This window comes from Scyliorhinus canicula, chromosome 5, assembly GCF_902713615.1.
Source record: "Scyliorhinus canicula chromosome 5, sScyCan1.1, whole genome shotgun sequence".
NCBI classification, from domain to species: domain Eukaryota; kingdom Metazoa; phylum Chordata; class Chondrichthyes; order Carcharhiniformes; family Scyliorhinidae; genus Scyliorhinus; species Scyliorhinus canicula.
Window position 1 is genome coordinate 11,557,708 of NC_052150.1, and position 26,336 is coordinate 11,584,043.

General features: G+C 46.1%; 1 protein-coding gene across 2 annotated transcripts in view; it reads right to left on the reverse strand.

Annotated features, from left to right (window-relative positions):
• The window catches only part of lars2 (leucyl-tRNA synthetase 2, mitochondrial), a 103,270-nt gene extending 88,755 nt beyond the window's left edge, over positions 1–14,515 (reverse strand). Inside the window, exons 1-4 of one of the 2 annotated variants that reach the window (XM_038796576.1) lie at positions 14,454–14,515; positions 10,997–11,249; positions 8,886–9,014; positions 4,266–4,357 (exon numbers count right to left, since the gene is read on the reverse strand). In XM_038796576.1, the coding sequence (XP_038652504.1) occupies positions 4,266–4,357; positions 8,886–9,014; positions 10,997–11,230 (455 nt within the window). In that variant the 5' untranslated portion in view covers positions 11,231–11,249; positions 14,454–14,515. Of the gene's footprint in view, positions 1–4,265; positions 4,358–8,885; positions 9,015–10,996; positions 11,250–12,570; positions 12,589–14,453 lie in introns of those variants that run through there. The other variant, XM_038796577.1, reaches the window with a different exon arrangement.
• Between the last annotated feature and the right edge of the window lie 11,821 nt (positions 14,516–26,336).

Below are 26,336 nucleotides of genomic sequence, written 5' to 3' on the forward strand. Positions count from 1 at the left end.
ACCGTGCTGCCCTGGGTTCAACTCTTTTGACCATGTTTGAAGCAAGGCTGCAATGAGGTCAGGGACTGAGTGACCCTGGGGGAACCCAAATTGAGCGCCACTGAGCAGGTTATTGCTAAGTGCCACTTGACAGCACTGTTGCTGATGATTGAGGCTAAACTGATAGGGCGGCAATTGGTTGGATTTGTCCTGCTTTGTGTACACAGGATATACCTGGGCAGGTTTCCACATTGCCAGGTAGAAGCCAGTATTGTGACTGTACTGGACCAGCTTGGCTAGGGTACGGCAAGTTCTGGAACACAAGTCTTCAGTACTATTGGCGGAATACTGTTAGGACCTATAGCCATTGCAGCATCCAGCGCCTTCAGCCTTCTCTTGATATCACGGCAGGTGATTCGAATTGGCTGAAGACTGACATCTGTGATGCTGGGGACTTCCGGAGGAGACAGATATGGATCATCCACTCGGTACTGGCTGAAGATTATTGCAAATGCTTCAGCCTTGTATTTTGCACAGATGAGCTGGGCTCCTCCATCAGAGGATGGTATATTTGTGGTGCCTCCTCCCCCAGAAAGTTGTTTACATAGATTATACAGTGCAGAAGGCCATTCGGCCCATCGAGTCTGCACCGACCCACTTAAGCCCCACTTCCACCCAATCCCAATAACCTACCCCATCCCCTCCCAACCTGTTTGGTCACCAAGGGCAATTTATCATGCCCAATCCACCTAAAGTGCACATCTTTGGACTGTGGGAGGAAACCGGAGCACCCGGAGGAAATCCACGCAGACACGGGGAGAACGTGCAGACTCCGCAGACTGTGACCCAGCGGGGAATCGAACCTGGGATCCTGGCACTATGAAGCCACAGTGCTATCCACTTGTGCTACCGTGCTGCCCACCATTCACTGCTGGATGTGGCAGGACGACAGAGCCTAGATCTGTCCGGTGGTTGTGGGATTGTTTATCTCTGTTTTTAATTGCTGCTCTTATGTTGTTTGGCATGCAAGCAAGTCCTGTGTTGTAGCTTCAGCAGGTTGATACCTCATTCTCAAGTATGCGTGGTGCTGCTGCTGCTGGCATGCTCTCCTGCACTCTTCATTGAACCAGGGTTGGTCCCCTGGCTTGGTGATGGTAGAGTGGGGGTTATGTTGGGCCACGGGGTTACAAATTGTGGCCGAGTACAATTCTGCTGCTGCTAAAGGTCCACAGCGCCTCATGGATGCCCAGTCTGGAGTTGCTAGATCTGTTCTGAATCTATCCCATTTAGCACGATGGCAGTGCCACACAACATGATGGAGGGTATCCTCAGTGTGGAGACGGGACTTTGCCTCCACAAAGACTGCGGTGATCACTCCTACCGATATTGTAATAGGCAGATGCATCTGTAGCAGGCAGATTGGTGAGGATGAGCTCAAGCATGTTTTTCGCTCCTGTTGGTTCCTTCACCACCTGCTGCAGTCCCAGTCTAGCACATATCTCCTTTCGGACCCGGCCAGCTCGGCCTGTGGTGGTACTACCCAGCCGCTCTTGGTGATGGACATCCAATGCAGAGCACATTGCGCCCTTGCCACCCTCACTCAGTGCTTCCTCCAAGTGGGTTTTTAAAATGGAAGAGCACTGATTCATCAGCAAACAGTGAATGGTGTGTGGTAATCAGACGGAGTATACCTGGCCCATGTTTGACCTGAAGCCATGAGACATCAGCAGTTGATGTTGAGGACTCCCAAGGCAACTCCCTTCCTACTGTACACAACTGTGCCACCCCCTCTGCTGGATCTGTCCAGCCGGTGGGACAGGACATATTCAGGGGTGGTGATACCAGTGTCTGGGACATTGTCTGGAAGGTATGATTCTGTGAGTATAGAACATACAGTGTAGGAGGCCATTCGGCCCATCGTGTCTGCCCCGACCCACTTAAGCCCTATCCCTGTAACCCAATAACCCCTCCTAACCTTTTTGATCACTAAGGGCAATTTATCATGGCCAATCCACCTAACCTGTACATTTTGGACCGTGGGAGGAAACCGGAGCACTCGGAGGAGACCCACGCAGACAAGGGGAGAACGCGCAGACTCCGCACAGACAGTGACCCAGCAGGGAATCGAACCTGGGACCCTGGAGCTGTGAAGCCACAGTGCTATCCACTTGTGCTACCGTGCTGCGCTTGTTGTGTTTACATAGTAGACACAAGAATAATCAACAGGGAACATTAACAAATGGTACATCGACAAAACGGTGATTGGTTACAGTGTGGAACAAGGGGCCAAACTAAGCAAACACATGAGCAAGAGCAGCATCCATTGATGGTGGGATTGTTTAGCTCAGTCTACTGCATGCTGTTTCTGCTGTTGGCATACAGGTAGTATTGTTGTACGACTATGTCAGGCTGTCACTTGACCAGTCTGAGAGACAGCTCTCCCAACTTTGGCACAAGCCAAAAAAGGACTTTGCAGGGTCGACAGAGTTGGGTTTCGCCGATTCCAGTATCGAGGTCGATGCCGGGTGGTCCGTCCGGTTTCTTTCCTTTTTGTTGACTTTGTCGTGGTTTGAGACTATGGAGTGGCTTGCCAGGTCATTTCAGAGTCAACTGCATTGATGTGGATCTGGAGTCACATTTAGGCCAGACCAGGTAAGGATGGCAGATTTCCTTCTCCAAAAAAATATTCGTGATCCAGATGAGTTTTGTTTTAAAAAAAAACAACAATTTACAACGGTTTTATGGTCATCATTAGACTTTTAATTCCAGATATTCATTAGATTGGATTTCCATCAGCTGCAGTGGTGGGATTCCAACCCAGGTCCCCAGGGTATTTTTTTATATTTGTTTGGGATTTGGGTGTCGATGGGCTGGGCCAGCATTTATTGCCCATCCCCAATTGCCCTTGAACTGAGTGGCTTGCTAGGCCATTTCAGAGGGGTACAGATAAGAGTCAACCGCATCGCTATGTAGGTCTGGAGGCTCATGTAGGCCAATTGGGCAAGGACGGCAGATTTTCTTCACCGGGTGGGATTTTAACAACAATCGGCAATGGTCATCATTATACATTTAATTTGAGATTTGTTTTTAATTGAATTCAAATTGCACCATCTGCCACGGTGGGATTCGAACCTGGGACCCCGGAGCATTACCCTGGGTCCCTGGATCACCCCAGTCCAGTGACAACACCACTGCCTCCCCTGATGCAGCAGCATCAATTGCTCCAGGGATCTTTAACCAGCCAAAACACATCTGAATGGAACCTCATCACAAAGGAAATACCCTCTGGACTCAAACTCACATGAACTATACACGTGTGCGTGGTCTTTATGCTGCAAAACTCCTAGTAAAATTGGATAACAAAATGCGAGGGATTGGGTAAAACACGCCAACGTCTATTCTTTTAACAAACAATTTGAAGCACCTTCTGCTTACTGACAGCTGGTATGAAGCAATTGGGGCAGTTTGAACTGTCCTGCGCCGGTCTGTAACAGGTTAAATAAAAACCACCTAAACAGATGATAGATAACCTCCTAGAGCTCAGGTTATAACACATCTCAACGAGGGAAAACTGCAATCATAGATAGACAGACAGATAGATAGACGTTTACAGCATGGAAACAGGCCCTTCGGCCCAGCTGGTCCATGCCGCCCAGTTTCTATCACTAAGCTTGTCCCGCTTGCCTGCATTTGACCTATTTCCCTCTATACCCACCCTGCCCCATGTAACTGTCTAACTGCTTTTTAAAAGGACAAAAATGTATCAAAACACGGAGCATCGCAATAATCTGGATTAACCATTCAGTGAGGGCTCACACTCTAGACACTGGTCACATTGTGACGCGTGGCAGATTCCCTGAAATTCCATTACACATTTTGCAGACAGTTTAAAATAAAAGCACAGTTTAAAGGTTTTATGTCAAGGTGTTTCATGAAAATCTGTGCTTGGAAAGAAGAACCGCTTTTTTTTGCCAGATTGAAATAACCAATTGATGCGACGCCCTGGATATCGCCTTCCGCTGTATCGGAGACGTAAAGATCTGTCGTACACATTTCAACAAAGGCCCCCACAGCAATACAACTCTGTCCTTTTACCTTTCTTTTTTAGAAAATATTTTATTGAATTTTCACAGTTTAACACATTAACATTTCTTAAACAACCATGTGGGCCGACACATGTAAAAAAAAAAAACGCAAAAAAAAAAACACAATGTCTCCAACTGCCCGCGTCCTATTTCCTAACTGACCGTATACCGAGTTCCCTGTCCTTATCGAAGTCCTTTTACCTTTTTGTCCATTCTTCTGGATCCAGGCCCCGCTCGATTGCAGCGTTTTCGGCAGGCAAGCCAAACGCGTCCCACCCCATCGGGTGCAAGACCTGCAATTTACAGAGAGAACGGTAGTTACTAAACCCCTTCCTGAAACAAGCATTTTGTTTTCACAAGTGTTGTCCCAGCGACGCTTAATAAAGCTCAGCCAATCAGGTACAAGCCTAATCTTGCTCCACAAAATGCAGCAAGGCAACATGCTTGGTGGCCATGCCTTCAGCAGACAAGGTCTCGAGCTCTGCAATTCTTTCCTCTCCATCTCACTTTTCCTGAAGCTGGGTGGCAGAGTGTGCTGTGAGGAGGATGCAAAGAGGCTGCAGGGTGACTTGGACATGCTGGCTGAGTGGGCAAATACAATATAGCGTGGGTAAATGTGAGGTTATCCACTTCGGTGGCAAAAACAGGAAGGCAGATTATCGGAATAGTGGCAGTTTAGGAAATGGGGAAGTGTAACGAGGCCTGGGTGTCATGGTGGAACAGTCACTGAAGGTTGGCATGCAGGTAGAGCCGGAGGTGCGGAAAGCTAATGGCATGCTGGCTTCAAAGAGAGAGGATTGGAGTATAGGAGTAGGGATGTCTTGCTGCAGTTATACAGGGCCTTGGTGAGGCCACACCTTGAGTATTATGCACAGTCCAGGTCTCCTAGTTTGAGGAAGGACATTCTTGCTATTGAGGATGTCCAGCAAAGGTTCACCAGACTAATTCCCGGGATGGCAGGACTGACATATGAAGAAAGATCAGGTGGAGTTTAGAAGAATGAGAGAGGATCCCGTAGAAACATAGAAAATCCTGATGGGACTGGGCCGGCTAGATGCGGGAAGAATGTTCCTGATGTTGGGGATGTCCAGAACTAGGGGTCACAACCGAACAATAAGGGGTAAGCCATTCAGGAATGAGATGAGGAAGATCTTCTTCTCTCAGAGAATCATGAACTTGTGGAATTCTCTGTCACAGAAAGCTGTTGGGGCCAGTTCGTTGGATATATTCAAGAGAGAGCTGGATGTGGCCCTTGCAGCTAAAGAGATCCATTGAGAAAACGGGAATGGGATACTGAATTTGCATGATCAGCCATGATCATATTGGATGGGGGTGCAGGCTCAAAGGGTCAAATGGCCTACTGCTGTACCTATTTACTATGTGTTTGTTTTTCCCCTTTATCAAGCTCCTTAAAATCTACTTCTCTAACAAAGCTTTTGGATACCTGTCTAACATAGAACATTACAGCGCAGTACAGGCCCTTCGGCCCTCGATGTTGCGCCGTCCTGTGAAACCCCTCTAAAAGTCCCTCTACACTATTCTCTTATTGTCCATATGCCTATCCAATGACCATTTGAATGAGTTTAGTGTTAGCGAGTCTAAGGTGGATTACCGACAAGCTTTGCTTTATAATGTTCCTGTGAATACCTTGGCTTAGTTTCTTACATTAAATGTATACCTAAATTGTTACATTAAATAACCATTGTTCTGTAATAACAATGTTTTAAAAAAATTTTGAGTACCCAATTCATTTTTTCAAATTAAGGGGCAATTTAGCGTGGCCAATCCACCTATCCTGCACATCTTTGGGTTATGGGGGCAAAACCCACGCAAACACAGGGAGAACGTGCAAACTCCACACGGACAGTGACCCAGAGCCGGGATCGAACCCGAATCCTCAGCGTCGTGAGGCAGCAGGGCTAACCACTGCGCCACTGTGCTGCCCTAATAACAATGTTAAAAGTACATCTATAGCCCCATGCTGTGATCTGTGACTTTTATGAGAAAGTTAATCTGTTGCCATTTTACAGAGGAGTAATCTGGTCAAAGGAAGCCAAAGGAAAATGGACTCCCAATGAACACGGGAAATTTTAATTTTACGTTATTTATGGATGCAGGTTATTTCCCCTCCTCCCCTACCTGTTGCCTCTGTCTAACACAATGATCTAAAGCCCAAGGTACTGGAAAGAGAAGCTGGAGGAAGGAACCAGAAGGATGTCAAACACAGAAGCAGCAACTGCATTGGCAATCTTAAATATGTTTGCTAGGAATTGTGATCGTTTACCGGCTGGGGGCATCTTCTCATTGACAGGACCGACTCCAAGCCGATACGCATCGAGCAAGGGTTACATGCTCAAAGCGGTTTATGGTGGAGATGGTGGTGATGGTCCTGGGGTCGAGAGTGCATGTATGATTAAACATCAAAGACCAACGTTGCACACCAACGCAACTGCAAAAGTGCAGACTCTGTTCCGTGATATATACTGCAGGTGAATGGTGACGCAAAACGAAAGAGTGAAATGCGTCACCTATTGAAAAAACGGCTGCACATTTTACTGCTGGGACAATACAAGCGTCTTCTCTCTATATGAAGGTCAGACCACATCTCGAATATCACGTCCAGTTTTAGAACCCCTCCTCCCCCTAACAGGGTAGAAAATAGAAAGCTCCAGGAAGAACTATATTATTTATGCGGCTTAAAAATCCCCCGCCACCAAGGGAGGCTGAGAGAGCTGGAACTTCAGGGAACATTTCATTGAAGTCTTCCAAGAACCAAAAAGAATTAAACTTTGCCTGTGAATAGACTAGATTTGGTAAAACTGGGGTGGGCCAAAGTAGCGAAGGTCTGCAGCTGGCATGCCAGAATGGGATGAGGCTGAACATCACCTATTTTTGATTTTAAAAAATTATCCTTAATCTTTTGCCCCTATCTGCCATTGGTATATTTTCTATCAGATTACGGCGGCACAGTGATTAGCGCTGCTGCCTCACAGCGCCAGGCATCCGGGTTCGATTCCGACCTTGGATGACTGTGTGAAGTTTACACGTTCTCCCAGTGTCTGCGCGAGTTTCCTCCGGGTGCTCCGGTTTCCTCCCATAGTCCAAAGATGTTAGGTGGATTGGCCATGTCATAATTGCCCCTTAGTGTTCAAGATGTGCAGGTTAGGTGGGGATATGGGGATCTGGTGGGGGATTGGGCCCAGGTAACACCCTCGATGGGCCAAATGGCCTCCTTATTTCTGTAGGAATTCTGTGATTCTACTTGTGATTTGTTGGTTTGTCAGGACTATTAAACAAATTGAATATGATTGTGATGCATATTTCTGATAGTGAAGACTGTAGATAAATCACACACCACACATCAAAATTAGAGTGTTTTATAGAGATGCTAGAACTTATTTAATCAAAAGAAATCTTGTAAGTTAATACTGGTATGCATCAGATAAAATTGTGATAACTCTTTCCTTCCAAACACGTCATGTGAAAATAAAACAAAGACGTTTGCTGCAGCAGGGGCATTTAGCTTGTATTTTCCAATATAAAATGATTGAAGGAGAGTGATTGTATGATGCAGAAGAGAATTGTACTTTGGAATAACGGCACAGAAACCCTCGAGAGAATCAGTTGACTGAATGTGGCCAGTGTGTTTACGACTTCATTTAAGCCCCTTGAGCCTCAGTAATACACTGCCAGCTTTAACACTGACACTGCTGACTCCAATCACATCTCACTGCCTTTCTACAAAATCCTTTCATGCTAATAACACCGCATGATCTCAACCTATTGTGTTAATTACCAATTATATTGGACTCTGACCCAGCATGTTACCCAGAGAAGGGCGATGAGAAGCGGATTAAAAAAAGGACACAAATGCAAAACCAAGTAAAATTGCCATTATAAAAGAGACAACATTTAGGGAGTGTGTACTTTTAAAATGGCACCAAAAATATCCTTCACATTTAAAGAGGTTTTTAAATGAAAAAAGCTCCTAGAGATGGAAAGCTGTCTAATTGTATCTGTGATTTTCAGCACTGCGAAGATTCACCATTTCAGGTTTCCGCTTCATGCTGGGAAGAAGCTGCTCTCCTGACATTAATTCCAGTGGGGTCCAGGAATTACTCCCTCAGGAATCCTTGGAATCATATAGAATCCCGACAGTGCAGAAGGAGGCCATTTGGCCCATCGAGTCTGAAACCAGCCCCCTGGTCCTAGGCCCTACCCTCACATTAACCCCGTAACCCCACCTAGGGTCAATTTAGCATGGCCAGTCCACCTAACCTGCACATCTTTGGACCGTGGGAGGAAACCGGAGCACGTGAAGGATACCCCACGCAGACACGGGGAGAAAGTGCAAACTCTGCACAGAGAGTCACCTGAATCCGGAATCGAACCCGGATCCCTGCCACTGTGGGGCAACAGTGCTACCCATTGTGCCACCGCGCTGCACTGGATTGTCAATAGGGAAGCACCACAAATAGTGATAAGTATTTAGCACTGACCAAGAACTGCTTCGAGGCCCCAATAATTATTCATTTAGTGCATAGATTGCCTCAATAATACAATTGTCAATTAAAGGAGGTGCTCTCTGGAAAAGTCTTTTAAGGTTGCACACAGCACCCAATGAGGTCCAACATTTTCTGGGTCCAAAGAGCAGAGGTTGGAGGCAAGGAATGTGTGTGACTCCTTCTCTTAGCTGTGTTATCAGTTGACATTTTCCATTATAATATTCAAGTCTTCATCTTGCTACTGTATCAGACGCAGGAGAAACAAAATCACGGATGCAAAACACAGTTTGTCATTTGCCATTATAAATGAGGTTACCTGAAATCCACGCATTCTCTGGAAGTGAGCCATTGTGTCACTGATTGTGTAGACCCGAACATGCCCCATGTGGAGGTTCCCCGAAGGGTACGGGAACATGGAAAGGACATAACATTTTGGCTTCGATTTCTGAGGGGAAAAATAAAGATAATCTGTGAAAAAAAAACATTGTCTGTAATCGCCACTGAGCATTGAGTTTATCATTGACTGAAACATTTTATTTCCCAATCTAAACCAGTAATTTACTGTTGCACACAGAATGTGAGAAAGATTAGGATCAGCCAGGATAAGGAGTTAGGCTTGGATACCTCATTTTGCACTACAGCAAAACAAAAGCAAAATTTCTGAAATAAAAAGAGAAAATGCTGAAAATACCCAACAGGCTGGCAGCATTTGTGGAGATAGAAGTGGAAATTTAGAGCATTCAATTATTTTTCCAATTAAGGGGCAATTTAGCATGGCCAATCCACCTAGCCTGCACGTCGTTTTGGATTGTCGGGGTGAGACCAACACAGACATCAGGAGAATGTGCAAACTCCACATGGACTGTGACCCAGAGCCGGGATCAAACCCGGGTCCTCGGCGCAGTGCGGCAGCAGTGCTAACCACTGTGCCACCATGTTGAAATCTACCATGCGGTTTAAGCATAGTCTCGTATACATTTTGAACTCAGTAGAAAATTAAGCTACACGTCTCGGATGCAAAATGAAATCTTTTATTGTGTCTATTGATTATAATGGAGTTTGAGATCTTCTTGTGGTTACAAATCAAATGTTCTCAAGAAAGCCCCTGCAGAAGGCTTTTAAGAGCTACAATTAACTTAATGGTTTACAAACAAATTGAATTTTCAAAATACAGTAATGGTTTCTTGCTCAAAGCAAAACAGCTTGCGCAGACTTTTAAGAGCTAGAGTGGAAATATGAAAATACGAAATAAGGATAGCGAGTAGCTAGGTAAAAAGTATAGTGTGATGCTGGATGGAAAATGGCTGCCCAGACCTCTATCTTTAAGGAAAATGTTATCAGTCTGACTCCATCTGTCCCTACCCTTGTAATGTGCTGATTGGCTTGGATGAGTCTTAAATGTATTTGATTGGATAGTTAGTTGTCAATCATCAATGTGCATGAATATACTGCATCTTTGAATGCTTGTTGTATTGTATTGGAATGTGATTTACACTTTTAATCAGCTCTGGTTTCTACTGGTTTTTTGCTGACTGCACATTTTGGACAATGGCAGATTCATTTTATCCACGTTAACTTATTGTGACTTTCATTCAATTGTTTCATTCCCTTCGCGTTAGACCGTGGATGTTGCAAATGTTTCTTTCATAATTGCAAGCTGTACAATTTGTAATCTGAAATTATGTTTGCAGTCTTATGATGGAGTTCATTTTAAAAAGTGCTATATTGTGTGTGTGTATATATATATATATATAAAAATAAATAAATAAAATTGTAAATAAAGTTATTTCTTTCTATTCTACAAACTCGTGCTGGATTCTTCATGGCCCTCATAAAAGCACCTCCGGTTTTGGTGAAAAGTCACAGACATCTACACTACAGAAATCAACCGGATCAATCAATTCCCTTCACTTCCTGTATACTTAACAGTGCTAATATAACTAACATACCGTTAACAAAATGGGACAGTCCCCTTTATTCCGTTCAGATCTTGTGAGTGGTGGAACTGCACACAGGACTAACTGCCCAAATAGTAGTTTTAAAAAAAAACGAGGGAAGAATGGGCAAATGTCAGCATCACGGGGCAGCACGGTGGCAGTGGTTAGCACTGCTGCTTCACTGTGCCGAAGTCCCAGGTTCGATCCCGGCTCCGGGTCACTGTCCGTGTGGCGTTTTCACATTCTCCCTGTGTTTGCGTGGGTTTCGCCCCCACAAAGATGTGCAGGGTAGGTGGATTGGCCACTCTAAATTGGGAAAATGAAAAGTGTCAGCATCACTGGCAAGGTCAGCGATTATTGTCCCCCCCCTAATGTCGAGTCGTCAGAGAGGGAATGAGCTCTGCCTGTCCATTGTCCCCTTCCTCCCTTAATCAAATTTTACACATGGTTGTTTCCTTCTGTAGGATTATGAAAACTTTTAAATACTTACACCCATTTCAGAAATCATCTGGGATTGTTCCTTTAGTCGAGTGTGCCAGTGTTCTTCCACACGTTTCCTCGTCTCTTCTCTGTACTCTTTTTCCCACACCCCTGCCTCTCTGGAAATGTTTCTGCTGAGTCCCAGCACCTGCCTCCCATATTGCTCGAGTAAACTGGTCCAGCCACTAAAGGGTTTTTTCAAGCAGGAAGAGCAAGGCCCCAGCTTCCACAGGGCAGCCTTCATCTTTTATACAACCAGACACCTTAAAAAAGATAAAGCAGACAACAGTCATAACAGGGGAAAGATACAAGCTTCCCGTTTTTAATGGTGGAGTAGAGATCTTGCACGTGCACAATTTAAAGCTTTAAAATTCATGTTCAGGCATAATTTTTCTTCATCAGAAATAACAGCCCGCAGCTTAGCAAATATGCATTCTACAGGGAATATAATGAGCCACTTGTTCCAGGTTATCTTCATGCTAGCAAAATGTGATACTGTTTTAAACAAATCCCCACCTTAAATGGATAAACAATGGCATTTTTTTTATTCCTTCATGGGATGTGGGCATCGCAGAATGTGGCAGCATTTATTGCCCATCCCGAATTGCCCTTGAGGAGGCAGTTAAGTGTAAACCATGTTGCTGTGGATCTGCAGTCACATGTAGGCCCGACCAGTGAAGGATGGCAGATTTTCTTCCCTAAAGGACATTAGCGAACCAGATGAGATTTTACAACAAGCGACAATGGTTCCATGGTCATCATTAGGCTTTTAATTCCAGATTTTTATTGAATTCAAATTTCACCCTCTGCAGTGACGGGATTTGAGCCTGGGTACCCATTACCTTGGGTCTCTGGCCTATTAGTCCAGTAACAATACCACTATACGACCGCCTCCCCAATCTCACTTTGATGACTTTAAAGATGATTTATTTCCTTGCAGGAAATCAGAAGTCGAGCAAGAGGAGAATAACCGCTGCCAGAAGGAGTTAGCGTGGAACATTCCCAGATTACATGGGCGGCACAATTGCTTCAGGGTCCCAGGTTCGATTCCCGGCTTGGGTCACTGTCTGTGCAGAGTCTGCACGTTCTCCCCGTGTCTGCATGGGTTTCCTCCGGGTGCTCCGGTTTCCTCCCACAGTCCAAATATGTGCAGGTTAGGTTAGGATTGGCCATGATAAATTGCCCTTTGTGTCCAAAGGGGGTAGATAGAGTTACTGGGTTATGGGGATAGGGTGGAGGAGTGGGCTTAGGTAGGGTGCCCTATCCAAGGGCCGGTGCAGACTCGATGGGCCGAATGGCCTCCTTCTGCACTGTAAATTCTATGAAATTACTGGTCCCCCATGCTTGCACAGCTGAGACCAGTACACATTCTCCTGTGACAGTTCACTGATCGGGAGGCAAGAAATCAGGTGCTGTTGCCAAATGCAACGACATGCAACAGTTTAGAAGAGGGACCAGGCAAGTAACTCTGGAGCTGCAGACAAACCCCAATGGTTCAGGTGTTGAAGGAGCAGTCTTTACATTTTTAGAAGCTTTTATTACCAGAAATACAAATACATTGTGCATCACCTATTTCCAACCTACATCTGGCTGGTCTCCCACATTCTACCCTCCATAAACCGGAGGGAATCCATAAAATAGTTAGCCCCGTCATGACTTGCACCAAGTTCCATTCCCCTATCAGCTCGCGTTTATTGATCCACATCGGCTTCATGTCAAGGAACATCTTGATTTTAAAATGCCGATTTTCAAATCGCTCCATGGTCTCGCTCACCTCCCTCTGTAATGGCCTTCAATCTAACTTCCCTGCGAGATATTAGTGTTCCTCCAACTCTGACCTCTTGAACATCCCCAATTTGAATTAGACCATTATTTGTGGCCATGTCTTCAGATGCCTGGACCCCAAGCTCTGGAATTCTGTTACACTCTACTTTTTGACCTCCTTTTCTTCCTTAAAAATCTACCTCTCAAGAGTAAGCTGTTGGTCATGATCCTTATTATCTCCATTATGTAGCTTGGTGCCAAATTTTGCTTTATAATACCCCAGTGAACACCTTAGCCAATTTTCTTACATTAACACATGCATATACCAGTTGTTGTAGTTTGACAAGGGCAGATGCAGTATAATTTAGATAAAGTAGAGGCTATCCAATTTGGTAGCAAAAACAGGAAGGCAGATTATCTTCTGAATGGCCATAAATTGAGAGGAATGTGCAACGAGACCTGGGTGTCCTCGTACACCAGTTGCTGAAAGTAAGCATGTAGGTACAGCAGGCGGTAAAGGCAGCAAATGGTAGGTTGGCCTTCATTGTGAGAGGATTCGAGTACAGGAGCAGGGATATCTTGCTGCAATTATACAGGGGCCCTTGGTGAGGCCACACTTGGAATATTGTGTGCAGTTTTGGTCTCCTCGTCTGAGGAAAGATGTTCTTGCTATAGAGTGCAGCGAAGGTTTACCAGACTGAATCCCGGGATGGCAGGACTGATGTACAAGGAGAGATTGAGTCGGTTCTGAGTGTATTCGCTGGAGTTCAGAAGAATGAATGGGGAAATCACATAGAAACCTATAAAATTCTAACAGGACTAAACAGGGTAAATGCAAGAAGGATTTGGTGTCCAGAACCAGGGGTCAGAGTCTGAGGATATGGGGCAAACCATTTAGAACAGAGATGAAGAGAATTATCTCTACCAGAGGGGGAGGGGGGGATGTTGGATTAGAATTGATTTATTGTCACATGTACCGAGGTGCAGTGCAAATTATTGTTCTGCGTACAGTCCAGACAGATCATTCCATACATGGCAAGCCTGTGGAATCAGTTACCATAAAAAGGTCAGAGACCAAAACATTGTGTGCGGGATCATCCATCAGCAGAATCCTCCACTCTGCCGGCAGCGCACTCACGGATTTCCCGATGGTGTGGGGGTGCCCGGAATGCAAAAACCCATTGGCCAGCTGCCAGGGCAGAGAATCCCACTGCTGGCAGGGACACGCCACACCTGAAAACAGATGCAGCGGGACAGAGAATCCCACCCTGTATGTTTTCAAGAAGTAGTTAGATATAGCTTGGGGTGAAGGGGATCAGAAGAATAGGGGGGGGGGGGCTATTGAGTTGGATGATCAGCCATGATCATAATGGAGGTGGAACAACTCGAAGGGCCTCTTCCTGCTGTCCCTATTGCCTACGTTAACAGGGGGCAAAAAGAGGCTCCTGCCCACAGGCGAAATAACTCCGGGAGCTGCCGCAATTACGGGCGGAGAGGGGGTTCTGAAATAATCATAAATAAATCGGCCCAGCGCCATCGATCAGACCAGCGACTGGTCCTGGGAGTGAAAACAAACCCGCGAAACAACACAGCAAAGGCGGCCTCGGGGAGCTTGGCAGCGCCTCGGGGAAAGCCTCCCCGGGCCGTGCGGATCTGCCCGTCCCCGCAGCGAGCGGAGGGGGTGCAGCGCAGCCAGAACTCACCTCACTCCCTGGGCGCCGCCATCTTGCCGGATCTCCCGCCCTCTCTCAACAAAACTTTATTTAAACGGCATCCGGCCGCAACTTTATTGACGCCAGTTTGTGGCTGGGGAGTGCGCGTGCGCGTGCGCGTGCCGCGCTTTGGAACCCAGAGTCACGGCCCCACGTGGCTGCCATTATTGCTACTCCTGAATGCAAGGCAGCTCCAACCCTGTAGCAACCCCGCCACTTAACCCTTCTCATCCGTTCCCATGGCACAGCTATAGGGTTGCCCCACCCCCCCCCCCCCAGGCCTGGCACGGGACCCCCAAGGAATTGAAGACCAGTGCCCAGGTCACTGCTGCAGGATAGGGGTGGCACAATGGTTAGCACTGCTGCCTCACGGCGCCAAAGACCCAGGTCACTGTCCGTGTGGAGTTTGCACATTCTCCCCGTCTCTGCGTGGGTCTCACCCCCACAACCCAAAGATGTGCAGGGCAGGTGGATTGGCCGCGCTAAATTGCCCCTTAATTGGAAAAAAATAATTAGGCACTCTAAATTTATTTTTTTTAGATGGAAGGCCGTAGATCACAAGGATGGATGTGTTGGCCAATTCATGGTTGTGGCGGGAGAGACAGGTCTTGATGAAATCTCTAAGAACACATTTAATCACAAATGGCAACCGTGGGGAGCTTTCAGAGTCTCCATGGAGGCCCTGCATTGCAGTGGAAAACATCCCTTGCTGCTGAAGCAGGAGCTGCCAGGCTCGTCTCTAGCGTTTCCTACCTTCTAGAATGTTCCGTTCAGGAAACAAAGTTCACAGCAGCAAGTAAAACACAGGAGGAAATAGATTGTGTGTTTATTTTTGGAACACTTTGGTTATTTTTTTTTCAGAAATGGCGATTCATACAATTTATAGTGCAGACGGAGGCCATTCGGTCTATCCCGTCAGCAAACAAGGCAATCCACGGGATTAATCACCAATCTGTTCACTTTAAATAAATTGCCGGAGAAAGATGATGATCTGCAGATGGGTGTGTCATGATCAATGTGGGCGATGAAGAATTGGGAAACTAACGATGAAACCTCCAGGAAGCTACCCCACCAGGATTGCATGGAAAACCAAAAGGAATTTCAGTGTCTCTCTTTGGTACACAGCCAATGCATTATACTTCTGAGCTCACACTGAAGAAGATTGACACAGTCCAGGAGAAAGCAGCCTGCTTGATTGGCACCCCAACTACCACCTTAATCGTTCATCCTGTCCATCACTGGCACACAATGGTAACAGTGCATCATCTACACGATTCACTGCATCAACTCACCAAGCCTCCTTCACCAATATTTTCCACACCCGTGACCTCAACCACCTGGAAGGAAAAGGGCAGCGGACGCCATATGAACATCATCGCTTGCAAATGTCGCACCAAGAGGTGATGGTGTGCAGTGGTAATGCCACTGGGCTAGTATTTCAGAAGCCCAGGCTAATGGTCTGGGGACATGGGTTCAATTCCAACTTTGCAGCTGGTGGAATTTAGATTCAGTTCATTAGATCTGAAATGTAAAGATAGCATGTCCTTCAGGGAAGGAAATTTGCCATCCTTACCTAACCTGGTCTATGTGCGACTCCATAACCAGAGCAATGTGGTTAACTCTTAAATGCCCTCTGAAATGGCCGAGCAAGCCTTTCAGTTCAATGGCATTTGGGATGGGCAATAAATGCTGGCTTTGCCAGTGATGTCCACATCCCATGAAGGAATAGAGAGGAAAAATGCCACTCACCATCCCAACTTATAAATACATCACTGTTCCTTCACTCATTGGAACAAAAGCACTGTCATTGGGAACTCCCTCCCTAACAGCACCGTGGGTGTACCCATACCATACGGACGGCAGTGGTTCAAGGAAGCAGCTCACCACCACCACCTTCTCAAGAGTGATGAATGCTGACCTAACCATTGGTTTTCACACCCTAAGAACAAATAAAAACAATTGATTGTGTGACAGTGGTCAGGGAAATGAACGTTTCTGCACATGGTCGGGTATACGTCGACATTTGAAGCCTAGAAAAGTCCTTTGACTTATATGTCAGGTATAACAGGTGGATAGGTAGTGCTGGTGTAGGTAGTCACCATTTTGAAATGTTAAAAAAGAACGTAACGTCAGTAATTCAGTTTAAATCAGTGGGCCAGGTTTTATTGAATGAATTAATTCTACCTGCACTTTTAACCACAAAGGAAATGTTTTAAAAACTGTTAAATTCATTGTCTTCTGCATCTGGCCCAAAGAGTTTGTCGGAGGATTCATTCTGAGTATCTTTGGCTGCGGCGTCATCGTAAGGATCCCAGTCTGGATCAGATTTGACGCTTTCAGTTTCAGAGTTAGCCCTCCCACAGAAAATCATCTTCCTCCCCATCCACAGAATTGGAATTTCCGCCGTATGTGATCTACTATGGGGGTGCCTTAAACCGCCACGCATCACCTTGGCAACACGGCCTGTACCATCTGCTTGATTCCACGTGCGTTTCTGAGGTGAAAAGTTGAGGTCAACTCCTTAACGCGAGTGCAACAAACACTTTATAGAAAAGGGGCCTAAACGTGTACATCGAGTTTAGGCCTAAACACAGCTTTGGCACAGAAAAAACGGGGTCATCTTAGACGCAGGGCTGATTTATGCGCCATGATCTACGGAAATGCTCTGAGATTCTCTAATGCACTCTGCCTTCCTAATCACTGCAAATCCTTCACTGAATAGTTATAATGGATTGAATAAACCTGGCATCTGGCCTTGGGCTTCAAAGACATATGCTGAACTACATTTATAAAGGATGTGGGATAAATCAGTTAAAGCTACAAAATTAATCACGGGTTAAATAACCGATGACTAGATTTATATATTGGATTACTTTAACAATTGCTATAATCAGAGTGTCAGTTGTGCGTAGTTTGTTTGGGGGTGATAATTTTTTTATTTGTTTATGGGATGTGGGTGCTGTCGGCTAGGCCAGCACTTAAGATCCATCCCTAATTATCCTTGAGAATGTAGCAGTGAGCCACTATCTTGAACCGCTGCTGTAGGTACACCCACTGCAATTTGCTGTAGCAGTTTGATATAACTGGGTGCCTTGCTCTGGATAATTGCAGACAACAGTTAAGAATCAATCACATTGCGGGGGGGGGGGGGGGGGGGGGGGGAAGAATCAATCACATTGCGGTGGCTCTGGAGTCATGCCCAGGCCACACCAGGTAAGGACGGCAGATTTGCTCCCCTCAAGGACATTTGGATTTTTACCGCAATCTGGTCGTTCATGATCATTATTAATTAGACTAGAGTTTGTATTCATTCAGTAAACGCAAATTTCCACCCGCTGCCGTGTAGTATTTGAACTCGCATCACCCGTGGATTACTGGTCCAGTAATATTGCCACCATCACCAAAGTTATGCAACAATTTGCTTCATTAAAACTGGAAGACAAGATCATAAGAAATATCGTCAGCAGTCGGCCATTTGGCTTATCAAGCCTGCTCCACTATTCAAGAAAATCTTGGCAGATCTGATTGTGATCTTAACTCCACTTTTCTACCACCCCCAATAACGCTAAACTCATTCGTCGATCAAAAGAAGTCCGTCTAACTCAGCTATGTATTGACACTTTGCTTTAGTTACAGATTTTTACCTGACAATAACTCATTTATCGTGACTGTTTCTGTTAGTTAGCCAATCCCCTATCCATGTTAATACATTTATTCACAACATCTTGAGCTCTGAAATGTGTGGCACCTTTATCAAATGCCTTTTGGAAGTTCATACACTGGTTCCCCTTTTTATACACCCTGCTCATGACATCCTCAAAGAACTTCAAAAACAATTTTCCTTTCATAAAACCATGTTCATTCTGCCTGATTGCATGTCCTTCTTCCTTAATAATGGATTCCAACATTTTTCCATTGACTGATGTTAGGTTAACTGTTCTATAGTTTTCTCCTTCCTGTCTGCTTCCTTTATTAAATAGGGAGTGTTACATTTGCAATTTTCCAAACTGTTGGGACCTTTCCAGAATCTAGAACATTTTGGACGATGCCAACCAATGTATCCATTATCTCTGGAGGCACTTCGGAAAAAAAAATCCCACGATGCACATCATTAAGCCCAGGGGGTCTGTCAAAATTTAGTCCCATTAGTTTTCTGAGTATTTGTTTCTGTAGTGGTCATGACTGTTATGTTTCTCCCTCTCTTTTATGATGTTTTAAAGTTTCTCCCTCCCCTTTGCCCCTCGATTTTCTACTATTATTGTGTGTTTTGGATTCTATTGTGAAGACAGATTTAAAAGTATTTACCCAATGTCCCTGCCATTTCCTTGTTTCCCATTATTAACTCCTCAGTCCTATCGTTTAAGGGACCAGCATTTACTTTAGCTACTCTCTTCCTTTTTATATACTTATAGAAAGATGCTGTTTTTATTTTCTTGCTAGTTTACACTCCTAATCTATTTTCTCCCCTTTATTATTCTTTTAGTCACCCAAATTTCTTTAAAAATTCACAGTCTTCTGGCCTACTGCTAATCTTGGCAGCATTGCATGCCTTTTCTTTCAATTCATTATCATCCTTAACTTCCTTATTTAGCTAAAGATGGTGCATCCTTCTTGTGGAGTCTTCAATCCTCACTTAGATTAAGGGTTGTGAAATATATCTGTAAATGTCTGCCACTGCTTATTTTTACCTTACCTTTAATCTATATTCCCAATGCACTTGAACCAACTTGCTCTTTTTTCCTTGATTTAAATTTTGGGGCATTAGTTTCAGAACCAAATTTCTCACCCCTAAAGTTGAACGTGAAATTTCTTGTGCATTGCCCATGTAAATTCTGTAATTTATGGCCACATTTCCTGATTTATATCCATCTGACTTGATTGTTGGACAATTGGCAGGTCAAATTGCTGCCAATATGAAGCAGAAGGAGAGCAAGTTGTGGCAGAATTTGTGCTGGAAATGCCGTGGCACTGAAACAGAACCTCTGAAATCCAACTAAAAACAAATAATGTAAAGCCAGCAGCTTCAACCCAAAATATATATTTTTTTCATGGGATTTGGGCGTTGCTTGTCCCCAATTGCCCTTAGAATTGAGTGGCTTGCTAGGCCATTTCATGGGCAGTTAAGAGTTAAGGATACCCTTAAGCGTGGAGGCATTAACACCACTGTCTGGGAGGAGAAGGTTGCAGACTGCTCAGCTCTGGTCCATCGAGGCATAACGGCGGCCACAGAGGAAGGAGAGGGAAACTTACCTGTGACTACAAATTCCATTCCCCACAACGTGCCCCCATCGCAGAAGGACATGTAGATCCAGAGTTGGGCTCCTCAGTCATCTGAAGACTCACCTGATGGACATCATCCTCGATATCGAGGGACGCCACCCGCCCACCAGCGTGATGATGGGTCAACCACATTGTTGTGGGTCTGGAGTCACATGTAGGCCAGATCAGGTAAGGACAGCAGATTTCCTCCCCTGTAGGATACTCATGGACCAGCTGGGTTTTAAATAATAGGTAATAGATTGGACACCATTACTGAGTCCAGTTCTCAATTGCAGATTTATTAATTGGATTTCAATCCACCAGATGCCTTGGTGGGATTTGAACCTGTGTCCCCAGAGAATTAGCCTGGGGCCTCTGGGGACATGGGTTCCAATGATTTGGCCCATGGTGACACAAGAATCTGACTGGTACTTGAACCGTACATTTCCACGAAATACCAGTTATCCACTGGTCCACGGATAGCACAGTAGCATAGTGGTTAGCACTATGGCATCACAGCGCCATGGTCCCAGGTTCGATTCCCGCTTGGGACACCTCCGTGTGGGTTTCCTCCGGCTGCTCCGGTTTCCTTCCACATTCCAAAGATGTACAGGTTAGGTGGATTGGCCATGCTAAATTGCCCTTAAATTAGATGGGGTTACGGGGATAGGGTGGAGGTGTGGGCTTAAGTAGGGTGCTCTTTCCAAGAGCCGGTGCAGTTTCGATGGGCCGAATGGCCTCCTTCTGCACTGTAAATTCTATGATGATTCTATGATATGTTCAGAAGCTTTTTCGACCTCCACTTTATTCTCTAACGTGTCTGGTGCTAACAATTACCATACATTTCATTAGCAAGTATATCAGCAAAAGTGATTCAATGGCTGTACAATAGATGATGTGTGACTTTACTGAATTATACATGGTATATGTAACACATTGTGATTATGCATTATCCTCTTTCCAATGTTCAGATTTGTAACAATGCTTCATTCTTTACGTACTTGTGGATTCACAGAAAACATTTTAAAGTTTTTTTTGCCAATTGTATGTTTGCCAAATTCAATTTCTTTCTTCCTTTATAAATTCAGAGTACCCAATTATTTTTTTCCAATTAAGGGGCAATTTAGCGTGGCCAATCCACCAACCCTGCACATCTTTTTGGGTTGTGGGGGTGAGACCCACGCAAACACGGGGGAGAATGTGCAAACTCCACACGGACAGTGACCCGGGGCCGGGATCGAACCCGAGTGTTCGGTGCCGTGAGGCAGCAGTGCTAACCACTGCGCCACCGTGCCGGCCCACCAAATTCAATTTAAATACAGAGCCCAGATTAAGTTAACTAAACACAAGTTACAGAACCAGTTAATCTACCAGGTTGAGCAATGCTGCTCACAAAAATGTGGATTGAGGGTTGGCTAAAGGACAGCAAACAGAGTTGGAAGAAATAGGTAATAAAAGTTCGGGGGAAGGATCATTTAGATCCAAAACATGAACTCTGCTTCGCTCCGCAGATGCTGCCAGACTTGCTGAGTTTATACAGCCTCATCTGTTATTATTCAGGAATCAAAAAGTCATTTTCCAGCTGGGAAGCTGTTGCTCGTGAGGTACGGCAAGGATTGGTGCTGGGGCTTCAGCTCTTTACAATCTATATCAATGATTTAGCAGGGGGAGCATACGCTGGAAAATAACGCAGGCTGAAGTGATGCCAAATGGTAGGCTCGTGTACGGAAAGTACTTTTGAAGTGGCGTTACTGTTGTACCGTTGGAAGCACAGTAGCCAATCTGCACACTGGAATCACTCGTGAGGGACAGCATAATAATGAACAGATTTTTGATGTGGATTGTGGCTCGAACTGACACCAGAGGCTTCCAATAGTTAACAAATTGATGAAAGGCAAAGGCAGCAAAGTAACAGGCACAGATCTCAATATAACAGATCTGATCAGTTTGGCTCCGGGGTCCACACGGCCCCGGGTCCAACTCCCAGGGCCCTGCGCAAACTCCCTATTGATCAGGGTCCACGTGCTCCTACGTGATTGGCCCGAGTCGGACATGTGGCCTACATGTCCCCTTAAAGGGGCTGCGCTACCACATTGATTGAGGGGTAAATATTGGCCAGAACACCAGCACTACCTTCCCTGCTCTTCTTTGTAATAGTGCCCCGGGAAGAATTTACACCCACCTAACAGGATAGATAAAGGCCTGGATTTTCCGGCTTCTTCCTGCTGGTTAGATCTTCCGACCCCCCCCCCCCCCCCCCACCCCTACCTCATAGCGGGTTAACCAACGCCACGCCCGTCGAGCAACTCAAATGGCCATTGACATCGGTGGGATCTTCCAGCCCCGTGGGTAGCCCACCCCGAGCCGCCGGCGCCGTTGGAAAACACGGTGGAGAGGGAGGTGCAGGGAGCCCCTCACCAGCCAGGATCTCCGGTAAACACCTGATCTGAAAGGCACACCTCCGACAGTGCTGCACTCCCTCAGTACCTGCATCGCTGTCCTCGATTTTCATAGTCAAGTCCTTGGAGTGGGAAACTTGTAGCATGAGTAGATACAACCAGGCAGCGTTGATTCATTAACAAAGGAAGAACTTTGTATTTATAGGTCAACACAAGTCCCACACAGGACTCGCACCCTAGAATCCCGGGCTTACTCTGAAGATCTCCCACTACCTGGGTCCGCGCCCCGACACCCAACAGGCACACGTTCGCGCACTCAGTCCCCATAAGTTCTGGGCGGGCCATAAAGGGTTGCCCTTCAAGGGGTCACGCCACCACAGAAATCCACAACCTTCTGTGTCAGGAGGAAAGAGTGTTAACAACTGTGCCATGAGAGACACACAAACCATGGCCTTCGGTTAAGCAAACAGCCAGTGCTGCCCATTATCTGGCCTACATGAGGCTCCAGTTTCAAACGCAACGGTTGACTCGTACCTCCATCAGGGCACTTAACAGAAGGGCAATAAATACTGCCCAGTGACCTGTCCAAAAAACAGTTTAAAAAAGCGTTGAAAATGGTGATATCGAGTCCATAATTTACCAATACACATGGTTGGCAAGCACTTTTCCCTGATAGCAGAACACACTTAGAACATTGGCTCAAAATATGCGGACGTTTCTCCTCTGATCTGTCTGGGTTACTGAACTTTCCCTGGCTAAATATAGATCTATTATAACAACATATGCAGAGATATGTGAACGGCAAAAGGTTATCTTTACAAGAACACGCCAAGTGAGATCTGAGCCAAATATCCTCCTACTCTTCATCTGTTGTCTTTTCCTGTGAATCTTGATTCCCATGTGGTTTCCAACGGTGTTGCTTGAATGAAGAGAACTGCAGAATAATTATTATTTTTGCAATTTTGCACAAAACATTGTTCCTTCTTTATCGTCTGACCCCTCCTGTTCCCAAAGCCCCCCTCCCCCCCCCCCCCCCCCTCCCCACCTTCCATCTTCTTTTACTCAAAAAAATGAATTTTATTTTCTTCACTGCCAAATATAATTTTCCAGCCAAGCGTGCGAGCAGGAGACCTGCTCTCATTTAAGTGATAGCAGATGGGAGACGGTGGCCTGGCGGTATTGTCACTGGATCAGTAATCCAGAGGCCCAGGCTAACACTCTGGCGTGGGACAGGTTCAAATCCCACCATGGCAGCTGGTGAATTTAAATTCAGTCAATAAAACCTTCAATTGAAAACTAGCCTTGGTGATGAATCTTGAAGTGATTCATTTTGGATGGTCGAATTTGAATGCTGAATACAGGGTTAAAGGTAGGATTCTTGGAAGTGTGGAAGAACAGAGGGATCTTGGGGTCCAAGTACATAGATCCCTCAAAGTTGCCACCCAGGTTGATAAGAAGGCGTATGGTGTGTTGGCTTTCATTAACATGGGGATTGAGTTTAAGAGCCGTGAGGTTTTGCTGCAGCTTTATAAAACCTTGGTTGGACCACACTTGGATTACTGTGTCCAGTTCTGGTCGCCTCATTATAGGAAGGATGTGGATGCCTTGGAGAGGGTACAGAGGAGATTTACCAGGATGCTGCCTGGACTGGAGGCAGCGCCGGCCCTAGGGTTGCTGGCGCCCCGGGCAAGCTGAACTTCGGCGCCCTTCGGGGGGGGGGGGGGCCAGGGCCGGATGGGGTGGGGGGGGTAGGGGGGCCGAGGGGGGGCGGGGCCGAGGGGGGGGCCGAGGGGGGGGGCCGAGGGGGGGGGGCCGAGGGGGGGGGGGCCGAGGGGGGGGGCCGAGCCCGAGGCAGGGGGGGGGCCGAGCCCGAGGCGGGGGGGGGGGGGCCGAGCCCGAGGCGGGGGGGGGGGGGGCCGAGCCCGAGGCGGGGGGGGGCGGCGGGCCCGAGGCGGGGGGGGCGGGCCCGAGGCGCGGGGGCGGGTCCGGGGGGGGGGCGGGGGGGCCGCCCTGGGGGAGGGCGGCCACCGCGCATGCGCATTTGGCACCGGCCCAACTGCGCATGCGCGGGACCCGAGTCTGGCGCCCCCTAGCACATGGCGCCCCGGGCGACTGCCCGAGTTGCCGGTGCCTTGGGCCGGCCCTGACTGGAGGGCATGTCTTATGAACAAAGGTTGAGGGAGCTAGGGTTTTTCTCACTGGAGCTAAGAAGGAAGAGAAGGACATGATAGAGATGCACAAGGTGATGAGAGGCATGGATAGAGTGGATAGCCAGAGACTTTTCCCCAGGGCGGAAATGGCTGTCACGGGGGGATATAATTTTAAGGTGATTGGAGGAAGATATAGGGAAGATGTCTGGGGTAGGTTCTTTACACAGAGAGTGGTGGGTGTGTGGAATGCACTGCCAGCAGAGGTGGTGGAGTCAGAGTCATTAGGGACATTTAAGTGACTCTTGGACAGCCACATGGACAGCAGTAAATTGAAGGGGTGTAGGTTAGGTTGATCTTAGATGAAGATAAATGGTTGGCACAACATTGTGGGCTGAAGGGCCTGTACTGTTCCATGTTCTATGATGAAACTATCATTGATTGTTGCAAAAACCCACAGATGTCTGCGTAGCATCCCAGACAGATCTGTGGAGAAAATACAACATAACCCACATTAGGGAAGGAAATTTGCCATCCTTCCCTGGTCTGGCCTACATGTGAATCTAGACCCACAGTAATGCGATTTACTCTTAACTCCCTTGAAAGAATTAAAAAGTAGAACAAACATTTCCTAATCATGCAATCAGGCTGGGAATAATCATTGTGTGATTTTACACCAGCCTAGAACTCACTAAGGTGGCTAATGTTGCACTCGCGATACAGGGCAGTAAGGTCCTTCGCAATCAGGATACTGCCATTTGCCAATATCTGCCTTCACAGTCCTCTGAAACTAGCACAGTTTTTGTGTCATGTGGCTGGAAGTGCAAGATCATCCATCCTTATCAACAAACCCGAAGGTGCCTGCAGCGAGAAAATACTAATTATGCGGCCTGTGTCTGCAGGCTTCACTGTACCCAAGAATGGAATCATACAGCTCAGAGGGAAGTCATCTGACCCATCGTTCCTGTGCCAGCTCTTTGAAAGACCTACCCCATTAGTCCCACTCCCACGTACTTTGCCTATAATCCCCTGTCTTGAGAGTATCTTTAAGAAATGGGTGTTTATCAGTGATGTCAGAGTGTGGGTGGAGCTGGGCTGTGGGTCAGCTTTTTACTTTCATTTTAGGCTGTTTGCTGCAGGGTGTGTTTTAGTTTCCTTTTCAGTGTTGGAGCTGAAGCCAGACAAAGCAGATGTACTGTTGATCTCTCTGCCATGAAAAGACTATCTCTTGATCATTTGGTTAATTCAGAATTATAAATGTTTTCAGTAGTGAATGTAAACCTGATGTGCTTCTGTTATAAGGTGTTTCTTTTGTCTTCTGGATGTTGTTTGGGAAGTTATTAAGGATTACTTAGTGTTGTATTCTTTAGGAGTTGTATTTGAATTGATGGTTGCTAAGATGTTTACTGTATGTTTTAAAAAGGTTAACTTGAGTTCATAGAATAAACATTGTTTTGCTTTAAACAATACTTTTCCAATTCTGCTGTACCACCCTGTAGAGTGGGCCATGTGCCCCCCATACCACAAATAACAAAAGTTGTGGGTCAGGTGCACTCCGTGATACACTTTGGGGTTCTCTAAACCCTGGCCCATAACCTGACCCTGACCCTATACCATCCCACGTACTTTCCCTGTAACCTTCCAATGTTTTACCTGCTCAAACAGTTATACGATTCCCTTTCGAATGCCCCCCCCTGACCTTTTCATGCAGCGCTTTCTAAATCATGATACCTCAATGCTTAAAGCTAATTCTCCTCATTCCCTCGGTAACTCTTTTGGCAATTCTTCATCTTGATTATTGTCCCGATGGAAACATTTTCCTTTTACATTACTGAAAAGAGACGTGCTGCTGAAGCTTTTCATCGTCACTCATCAGGCCAAATGCAAGAATGAAATAATAATAATAATAATTACCACAACAATTTATATGACAGGAGAAAATGGTGCTAATTGGTTGGTAGGTCGACCCTGGTCGGCCGAGGCATTTCCATGGAGAAACCAACGGGGAACTATAGGTTCTCCAATTCAAAAAAAGGCACAAGACTTGGACATATTGCTTTTGTTTGCAG